Source organism: Topomyia yanbarensis, chromosome 3, assembly GCF_030247195.1.
Source record: "Topomyia yanbarensis strain Yona2022 chromosome 3, ASM3024719v1, whole genome shotgun sequence".
Classification (NCBI taxonomy): Eukaryota; Metazoa; Arthropoda; class Insecta; order Diptera; family Culicidae; genus Topomyia; species Topomyia yanbarensis.
Genome location: NC_080672.1, coordinates 301,799,393 through 301,810,270, shown reverse-complemented (window position 1 = coordinate 301,810,270; position 10,878 = coordinate 301,799,393). Strand labels below are relative to the sequence as shown.

Genomic DNA, 10,878 nt, shown 5'->3' with positions numbered 1-10,878 from the left:
CTTTGTTATCAGTATCTCATGATTAACTTTATCAAAAGCTGCCTTTAGATCAGTGTAAATAATATCCACCTGCAATTTCTTGGACAATTGTTCCGTGCTAAATGACGTCCCGAATAGAAATGTACAGTAACAAAACCATGATTTTCACTGTGAAAGTACAGTAATTTTACAATAATTTACAGTAAGTTTTAGTGTTATTAGCATACAAAAACAATAAACTTGAACGTTTTCACAGTAAATTTTAATGTAAAATAGACTTTTACAGTGAAAAAGGGGGGTGGTTATGTATCTTAACATTAAAAAAATCAATTTTTCTCCATGCATTTTTTCTCGAAAACAGTAAAATTTAATGTGAATGCACTGTATCAGTTTTCTGCTAAATAGTGAAATTTATTGTCACATGGAATTTTATTGTAAACCTACTGTGAGAACTTGGCATCGAACAATGTTGAAACAGTAATAACTATAATATTTATTGTTTTATGATTGTTTGTAGGGTAAATGATAATGTAAAATTCTATCCGGGGTGAAGCAGACGAGATTCGTCTAGACCGAACGTCCGGGAAAAAATCCGTGCTGGGATGTACTGATGTAGTGTCGACAAGCAGAAAATAACGCTTCGTTAATGATTGATTCAAATACTTTAGATTCGACTCCAAGCGAAGTGACTCCGCGGTAGCTCTCCATGTTGCATCTGTCACCCTTCTTGAATACCGGGAACATTACTGAGCGTTTCCAATCCTCAAGAAACGTTGGCTGCTGAAGCGATAGGATAAACATATATGCAAGTGGTGTTACAAGTAAGTCCGAACATTCTTTCAATACAGTTGAAGGTATAACACTGAGGCCGGGTGCATAAGATGACTTGGTTTTCAGGATTGCAGATATAACCATTTGTTCGGAGACAGTAAACACATCCATATCAACAGCACAAGCAGGAACGTCACGAGAAGCATTTTCGAGTTCGATTTCGGTTGGCGAGTCAGCTGAAAAAACACTTGAGAAGAATCTGGCAAACAGCGTACATTTCGCAACAGTGGTCGTAGCTTCTTCGCCGTCGTAAAGCATCCTTGATGGAAGTCCAGTTTCTTTTCGCTTCGTGTTGACAAATGACCAAAACCCCTTCGAGTTTCGGCGTAGATTATTCTGCATGCGGTTCAGATAGCGTTTATACAGAAGCTTGTAGTAACAACGATACTCATTACTGGCTAAAGTGAACATGCGCTTAGAAAGAGGACACCGTCGATTTGTGTACGCACGTAGGGTTTTTGCTCGAGCACGTTTTAGCTTTCGAAGAGTGCTGTTTGACCAGGGCGGCTTGCTAGGAGGCTGACATTTAGGCACTGAGGTCTCAACACAGTTCAGTAGTAGTCGCTTGTAGATGGTAACTGCAGCATTAACACTCACTTGGGCATGCAGTACACTCCAATCAATTTGCGACAGAGAACGCAAATAGCTAAAACGACAAATCCTAGCTAACTAATCTAACTTACTAACTAACCTAACTAATTAACTAACTAACTTGATACTACTTAACTTAGATTTATATAATTGATTCATAATGATAATTTTACTAGAACTGCTCTTCACAATTGTTGTTACAAGACTGCTTTAAGCCCTCAGTTTTATAGTATTGTTATGTGGAAAAATGATTGTTGATGCAGGAAAGGTACAGGTAACCAGGGTAATATGCCACATAATTTGTCCTCATTCCGAAAGTACAGGTAACGATTTTAAGGTACATTTTGGAGAGATTGCTTGTTCAAGTTTTCTCGCAGTAGAATTTTCTATAACTTTGTCATTGACATTTTCTATCTCACTTTTAGGTGGATTAATCACAATTCAGTATACATCAAAAGAAGGGGGCTTCCATTCTGAAAGTGTTTCTAACACACCAAATCGCTAAAATCAACTCCTAGAGAATCATTAATTAAACGCACGTTTTGGTACCATTGCGACCACTGTGCAGCGCGCACAGGCTAACCACTATCGTTAGTTAGGGCTGGTGCAGAGCATAAAAAACGCTCAAAACATGAAAAGGCCCATATACCATCTCGGTCTCCTCGATGCACCACTATCGAGACATAATACAATAACCATCTTGAAGCAACTGTCTGTCAGAGGCTCTGTAGCACTGATGTATGCAATATGTTTGATGATGTTTGCAATACCGCCAAACCCATCAACCTAGGTGAAGGATTTTGCCGCAGTCGACTTGACGGTATTTATTATAGAAATGTTTGGGATCATTTGTGCGTGAATGTAATCCGGGTTTCCACAAATCTGCCTGCTTCATGGATTTGTCGAAAAATACAGTTGAATTAGAGTTATCTAAGAAATGAGTACGGTTAAAATTGAATTGATGGTCTGTGCTATGTAATCGAAGTACCAGAACATAAACCGGATTTACATACCATTGGAAAGGTCAATTCAGAAACGCTAAAAAATCGAAAATCAGTTGAAAAATGACGACGTAGCTAATTTTTTGGTGCCGAATGACCCCATGAGTTTTTGCTACAAATAAGGGCTTGACCAGTTGGATCAAGAGTCATTGTATTGCATTTGATAGCACCTACAACCTACGCTATTTCACTTGAAAAGTTCAAAATCACTGTGGTATTGTGTAAGGAACGTAACAGGTGTAAAACGCTCCTTTTTGTACAGGAAGCAGTGCATTCTGAAATTTTTGTTTAACACCTGTTTAGGGCAAACATCACTAGAGAAAGTCGTATAAGAATGCCTACCTAAGCGCTTAGATATTTCTAACATAACATGCTACGTAGGGACCGACGTCAATCAATGTGTCAATTCATAGTGCAGCCGATAAATAAAACAAGCACGATTTTATGTATATACTTTATTAAGGACTTTTCCCGTTAATCTTCAATGTTCGCATTAAAATCACGACAAATTCTCGTGACACCTAGTTTAAATGATTTGGGGTACTGTACACAGCCTGTCTATCTGTCATCGGATCTCGACTTCATTCGCGTTATAAATGCAGCTCCCTTGTTCTTCCGAAAGCTTTCATAAGGATCGGAATTTCTTGCGCTAAACGACCCTAATCCTTCGCGATCATAGCCGCCCCAAACGTCTCCTTCGACATTTGCAGTTGTAACGGCTGGAGATATGGGAGCTGCAGTGGCCACCGCTGCATTAGGCTTCATCGCGGGTGTCATTTTTCCCTCTACAGCAGGAGAATTCGGCTTAGCGTTGAAATCGCTACCACCAAAGCTCGGAGGAGTGAGCGATTTTCGATCCTTAGATCGATCGTTATCTCTCCGAGGTGATCGACTTCTATTGCGCGTTCGGCGTGGTGATCGGGATCGGGACCTTGATCGAGAATGCGTTCTGGTTTTATGGCGGGGTGATCGTGAACGCGATCTGGATCGACTACGACTTCGGGATCGATATACACGTTTTTTCTGCTTCTTTGTGGCTTTCAGCCAGTCTGGATCGATTGGAGATGGTGAGCGGGAACGTTCGCGAGCCCCACTTTCGATTTCTTCCTCCTTTTGTTTACGAGACGCATTCTTCACCTTGAAATACTCATACAGAGCTAATTTTTCCCAGCCTTCACCATCTCGGGGTCTCTCGTGACTAGGCGGCGCGTAGAAAGCTTCTACAGCTGAAAGCAACCGTTCGTTAGGAGGCGCCGGTGGAGGCAACCGAATCTGGTCGGGATCTAACGGATGATAGCTAAAATCTTCCAGGCGAATCAGCGGAACCATGAGGCCCGCCGGCAGTTCAAAATAAGGTATTGACGGAGTGAGCTGTTGTGGGCTGAGGGGTGGCTCTTCTTGATTCATACCTTCTTCCTCGTCACGAACATGATCTTGTGCATCATCATCGCAACGGTCATCTTCATTATCCAAAGGTTGATCATCATATTCATTATCTCTATCATCCAATGGGTCATTATCATGCGAGTCGAAAGGAAACTGATGCATGCCGGGTGGTGGTCTCGACATGTCAGGAATCGGAAAATTAGGTGGTGGTTGTGAGTAATCGCCGTTGTTGTCACCGTCTCCAGAGTCGTGCGAGTGCTGCAATTATATAGATGCGTGAATTTCAATGACGAAATTATACAATTGAAAGTTAACTTACTGAATAACTCCCACTTCGATTGTCACCCCCAGTATTGTTATTGCTTCCGTTATCATTGATTCGATTACCCTGTCCTTGTGCATTCATACTCTGAAGATTTTGAATAGCTCCCGACAGAAGGTTGAAATTTATATTCTGGTCTAGCAGAGACGGAATTGACAATTCCCGCTCAATACCACGACCACTGCCTAGCAGAGAGTTTACCTGACCATGACCGTTGTTCGATGATGTAGCAAGCTCCGGCAACAATGGAACTGGTCCAGAAGGTTTTTGTTGAGAAGCGAGAGCTGCCTTGATGGCTTGCTGTTCGATTTGCTGCTTTTGCTTCTCCAGAAGCGCCAACTGTTGTGTTGCATGCTGGACGAACGCTTGATGCTGCTGCTGATAGCTACAATACACAAAACCGATATCGTCCATGATGACACATATTTCAAGTTGATTTCAGGATACTTACTTTTCAAAAGTCACCTTGGTGGTTTGTGTGATCTGTCCAACAACAGCCGCGTATTGTGTGAGCAGTGTGTTTTGATACTCTTGCAGCGAGGATGGCGGTGATTTCAGCTTCGAGATAACGCAAGCGTCGAAGAAGTTCCCCTTGGATTCCCATAGCGACAGCAGTTTAGTTAGCTTGGCTCGTTGTTCATCCGTTGCGGCCGCTGGAAATGAGAGTTGTACATGTAGAAAGATTTCAATTCCCATTGAGTGATTCGTCCTGAAGTGGAAACTCACTTATTTGCGCATTGCAAAACATTGGAATTACCGCGCCCTCCAAACATTTCTTTAGGTCATCGGCACGTTTTCGGATGCTGGAAGATATGTTAATATATACATTTTGAAAAAACTGTGTGTTGAAGGACTTACAAAATATACGCACTAAGGATCGCCAAAAAAACTTGAGAAAATGTTTTTAGGAAAAAAGTATTGAAAAATAAGCAAAGTAAAACTGAGAAAAATTCGACATCGATCGGATAATGTCAACACTCATGAGAACCCACAAGCCAACAAAAAGCGTCTCACAATTACTCCAGCCACCAGTTGTGTTAAGATGACACACTGTTGCTGTTATCAGCAAAAATTCTCCAGTAGGCGTTTGAACGTCGTAGAAGTCACAAGCATTTTGCCGCCTGTGAACAGTGGGTTTAATCCACCTAGTACTCCAATTATTCTTTTCTCATTTATCAAAGGTTACGTTCAACATAAAATTGTGAAAATGTTTATTACATTCTTATTACACTTGGTAAGTATATGGGTCATTCCAAGCGAAGTGATCAAGACACGTATAATCGACCGTCACGCATTTGAACCAAATTTGGAGGAATTGTTCATCTGGGGCGGGCCAATATATTAAATCCCAAATTTTTGTGTCAATTGAATCACCTCTCGGGTCATGGGAGCACCCCCCGTTTTAACAAATTACCAAAATCCACGGCTTACATATAGAGGCTAGTTCGTTAGAGTGTAAACATTCTTTCAAATGACGTCATAGAAATCGTTAGCGTAAACATTATAGTAGGCGTGAATTTTATTTTGCAGCAAACGCGTGATGAGTTCAGTTTGTGACATTTAAATTCATGTAAAAATGGTGAAGTGTTTTGTGCAAGGATGCACAAGTTATGAGGACGATAAAATCGGTCCCAAGAAAAAAATTTTCACTTTCCCAAAGCAAAAAGGAGTATGTGCTTTGTGGATAAAAGCATGCGGAGTTGGAAGTGAGGTGAACATAAAAGGGGCCAAAATATGTTCGAGTCATTTTTTAGAAGAGGATTTTATTAAACACTGAATTTTGCAAACGCAAGCTGAAGTGCATTCCCGAGTCAATTTTTGCCTGTCGGAAACATTTATGCGGAAGAGAAAAATTGTGAAATCTCCCAAAGAAAGGAACTCGTTCGAGATGCAGTGTCTGAATACGATCGGTAAAACAATTCCTATGTTTTCTTTATTTCCAATCATCAAAATGAATTACTTTAGGAACTATGGACCGAGTCTTACGCAGTATGCAGTTGTTCAAACTGAGTTTGAAACTGAGTAAGATGCTGTTGATTGAAGTAAATAGTACGTGGCTTTAATATCACCTTTTTTAAAAATAAACTGGTGCTATCATATTGGAAAGAAATAGCTTCAAAGGAACCTTCGACTGGAACGGAAACAAAAGCAAAAATACGCGGCGCAGTTGAAGAAAACCAAAGAGCTGTGTCAAGGTGTAAATCGTTTCAGCAAGGGTCAGTTACGAAAGCTACGGAACCCACTAAAAAGGGTGAGTTGGAGCGCTGAAGATATATCCACTGCAATATCACTTTATTCTGCTGGATCGAAAGCTTATCGTCTCCTACGATCGAAGGGGTTTTCTTTACCGGCTATGTCCACGCTTCGAAAATGGTCTGGAAAAAATAATTTATGCAGAGGAATTTTACTACCAGTTCTTGAACTTTTAAAATCGACGGCATACAGCGAGAAAGAGCGAGTATGTGTCTTGTCATTTGATGAGATGAAAGTTCGATCAGTTTACGAATATAACCGGCGAACTGATAAGGTACTAAGCCCATCTAGATATGCCCAGGTAGCGATGATTCGTGGCTTGTACAAAAACTGGAAGCAGCTTGTTTTTTACGACTTCGACTGTGCAATGACGGCATCGGTTGCCAATCGAATCATCGCTGCGTTGGATGAGATTAATTTTAGAGTGGTTGCCATGGTTTGTGACATGGGTTCAACAAACATGGGATTGTGGAGGGAATTGAAAATCAGTAATGAGAAACCGTTCTTCCTTAGCAACGGGAATAATAAAGTGTTTGTTTTCGCTGATACACCGCATCTAATTAAACTGGTCAGGAACCATTTCTTGGACACTGGTTTCGTACTGAACGGTCAGATTATTAACTCACGGCCTATTGTGGATCTAATGAATCTACAGCAACATGACTTGAAAATTTGCCATAAAATAACGACCACACATTTGGATGTTAAAGATGCTGGGAGGCAGAAGGTTAAGTATGCTGTGCAGCTTTTTTCTAACACCGTATCCCAAGCTATCAAAAGGGGAGTAAGTCTTGGCAAACTAAATTCGCCAAACGCATGCGAATTGAGCGAGTTTATTAAGCTCATCAACGATTGGTTCGATTTGTTCAACTGCTCTTCTACAGCAAAAGGTTGCAGAGAGCGAATGAAAGCGTTTGACCAATCCAATGAAACCCATCAGACTATCTTAAACAGTACAACCAAAGCTATTGTAACCACGAGAGTACCAAATAAAAAAGCCATGCTTCCATTTCAAAAAGCAATTCTCACCAATAACGCAACAATTGTTCAGCTAGATAAAACATTGGAAGTTACATACGGTATTCACTATGTTTTGACGAGGAGGCTCCAGCAGGATGATTTAGAGCGCTTCTTTGGTACTATACGCGCCAAAGGAGGATTGTATGACCAGTGGTCATTGACCACCCCACGGCAATGGCATTTATGTATAGGATGAGATTGTGCATCTTAGGTAATCTTCACACATAATGATATTTTTTGTTCAAAATGCGTCAAAATGAAACTTTTCAGGATATTAATGTTTGTTTCATATATCTTAAATTAATTTCCATTTAGGCCGTTCCGATTGTACACAACAGGTTAGTAGGGGAGACCGGGGCTAGTTGGCGGTGTTTTCAGTTTTCATTTTTTACCGCTTTGATTTTAGTAGATCTTGCAAAATAGAACACGTTGCATGAAATAGTAGACTGTTGGCAACATCTCTGAATTTTATTAAATTGTTTAATACGTTGTCTTCATTTCTAGAGACAAAAATATGTGACGCGAAAAAGCCGCCAACTTACCCCAGCCTCGGGGTAAGTTGGCGGTATGTATGGGGTAAGTTGGCGGAGTGCCAGAAAATAAGCAATCCAATGGAAATACAATTACATAAGTGGTCCATAAGAAATGTGCCGATTGTCTTTTCAATAAAACTGTATAGTATTCGACACTTTTCATTATATTTCAGTCTCAATACACCGCCATTTTGACTTCGACGCGTACTCCATATTCAAAAGCAAATTTTCGAAATTCTTCAGGCGATTGGCTGAAATAATTGTCCTCTGCGTTGACGAGAGACACAAGAAAAAGTTTCTCTTACTTTGGAGTGAATTCCAGAAATAAAAATATATGATGACTATTTTTGCACTATAAATAGTACCGCCAACTTGCCCCGTGTGCGTTACCGCCAACTTACTCCAACCGTATATTTTATAAAAAAGGATTTAAAAAATTGGACATTGGATAATGCGTTTCACATTACTTGAGGTACACAACGAGAGACAGCGCCTAATGTCTAATAGAAACGGAGAAAAGGGGGTTCCGCCAACTTACCCCAACCGCCAACTAGCCCCGGGCTCCCCTAATTGGAGTAATGTAGAAGAAGGGACCGAGGAAGTAAACGATATTCTACTAACGGCTAATCTGTTGAACGATATTGTGGATGCAGGGACATCAGAGCACATCGATGAAACCAGCTTCAACGCAGCTGAAGCTGAACTTGACGATAGTTTTACTATGACAGAGTTCGAAGAAGATGCTATAGATTATATAGCTGGATATATCATTAGAAAACTACATTTATCACAGCAGGTTACCGATGAATTGGCGGGATTTACTTGGGTAGATCAGTTATCGGAGGGTGGTCTTACGAAACCTAGCCAAGAGTTCAAAAAACAACTTATGAGTTAGGAAAGCTGCTTCATAACCGTACATGGCGATAAACTAAACTATAATGAGAAGGCAATAGAGAAATGTGTGGAAACCTCTCATACAACACCATTGGCGTGCGCAAGGGGGGGGGCTAGGAGGGGCTATAGCCCCCCCCCCCTAATGCTCTGGAATTTAAAAAAATATTAAGTATTATTACAATGTTGGAAAGACATGTCAAACTTATTGCATATCTCATTTTGTTTAAGCAAGCCATGTTATCTTAGTTGGCGCAAGTTCGTTTAAATCAGGAATCTCTATCGATAACAAGATAAGGTTTCTCGTTTTTAGAAGCTTCCTCCTGCCGTGTGGAACCGATCAGCTCCAGACTGCCACTATGTGACCGCCGTCGCCCTTACCACAACGGAAACTGAACCGAGAGCGACTCAAGGTCCGATGACTTTTGAAGGATTCCCCGCGGGTCCGAAGAATACCATCCGCCAATCCGACCTACTAGACTGCGCTAATTTGTTTCGCTGATCTCCCGTTTGTACGAAAGTTGCAAGTTTTGGTCTTCTCTCCCGGTCACCATCTACGCCTTCTCTTCCCTGTCCTTGATACAACTGCTTCTACACCGATTTTGGAAATAAGCCCCCCTCTGAATATCTTGACCAAGCATAAGTCTCCGGTAAAAAAGTTTAAATTTGTATTTCGTATTCCTAGTTTTAAGATAGTTGTAATTTTACCTCTTTGTTAAAATTATTGTCCCCCATCTTGTAAATAGAATTGTATCCCTAGTTTTAAAACACCTGTGAAATTTTTCATAAATTTTTGTTCTCCCTTTTGTGTACCAAACTATATTGTTAGTTTTAAGATAACTGTAAATATTTCCTAAAAACTATTACTATTGAATTCTTTGTTTTAAAATTTTTCATAAAAAAAATGTTTTGCCCCCTCTCTTGTATATAGAATCTTATTTCTAGTCTTAAGATAGCTGTAAAATTTTTCTCTTTTATAAAAAATATTTCAACATTGTAACCTCCTAGTTTTAAAATATCCAAAATGTAAAAACAACAGAATTTGGCACCGCCAAGCTAACGCATTTGTGCCTATCAAATAAACCATATGAATAAAAAAACAAGATAAGGTTGCTGAGAGGAAGCGGTAACTGCAGCAAAGATTCGGTTACCGGCTTAAAAATACAAGAGTGTTTGTGATCAATTTAATTTTTTGCTTTGACTAAAAATTATAAACTTTTCATTGCAAATGATTAATGCAGTCGGTAAAGGCATATATGGTGATTTCAGGAGGTATTACATGGAAAGCGAGAACAAGAGAAACTTTCAACTTTTTTCTAAAACTTAACAGTAATATAATCTTAGAAGAACTATATAGATGCTATTTATTTGGATAACAACTTATTCTACTTCTATCTTCTTTTCATTTTAACGACATTAAATTACCTAGAAATTAGGAAAAGTAGGAAAAGTTTTAAAAAATTAGTTATGAAAGGATTTGAAATATACAGATAGGAAAGCTAAAGCATGGTAAAGAGGGACGACTCTGCTGTTGCCGTGAAACATAGTAGATTTAAGCAATTCGTAGTAACTTTGTCTAAGCACGACTCCTACCAGCAAAAGATAAAAAATAGTCCGGAAGCTTCTAAGCCTGTTCCTGTAACAATTGAAGTTTTATAGCACGCTACAAGAGCAATAGTTTAATAGAGAATACCAAAAAATATATGTTTAAATATCTTATTTCATGGAAAGCATGAGATGTATAATTCCCCTTTTAGGACAAGAGGTTTTGGGGAGCGATCAACAAGAGTAGCAGCAAGTTTATAAGGTGATCAGTTCAGCAGTCACATGACTATCGGATAACACACGAGGAAACTTGTTTGATGTGGAGTGCCAACGAGCAACAGATGAGAAAAATCAGACTAGGACCTTATTGCTCGCCATTGTTATATATTAGAACAGTGTAGTGAGCTGAAAGCCGCTGAAAAGGACGATCACGACAGATGCGCATAAGGCTTGATAATTATGGACTAGCATGTTAGAGACAATGTAACCTTCCGGCAGTCGCGCTAGTGCACTGAGTGCACGATGC

At 39.9% G+C, this 10,878-nt stretch overlaps 1 protein-coding gene across 1 annotated transcript in view; it reads right to left on the bottom strand.

Moving 5' to 3' along the window:
- Positions 1-2,842: 2,842 nt before the first annotated feature.
- The window catches only part of LOC131688232 (calcium homeostasis endoplasmic reticulum protein), a 32,289-nt gene continuing 24,253 nt past the window's right edge, over positions 2,843-10,878 (bottom strand). The window contains exons 7-10 of the mRNA XM_058972405.1: positions 4,837-4,913; positions 4,562-4,763; positions 4,108-4,495; positions 2,843-4,046 (exon numbers count right to left, since the gene is read on the bottom strand). Coding sequence (XP_058828388.1) covers positions 2,961-4,046; positions 4,108-4,495; positions 4,562-4,763; positions 4,837-4,913 — 1,753 coding nt within the window. The 3' untranslated portion in view covers positions 2,843-2,960. The remainder of the gene's footprint in view (positions 4,047-4,107; positions 4,496-4,561; positions 4,764-4,836; positions 4,914-10,878) is intronic.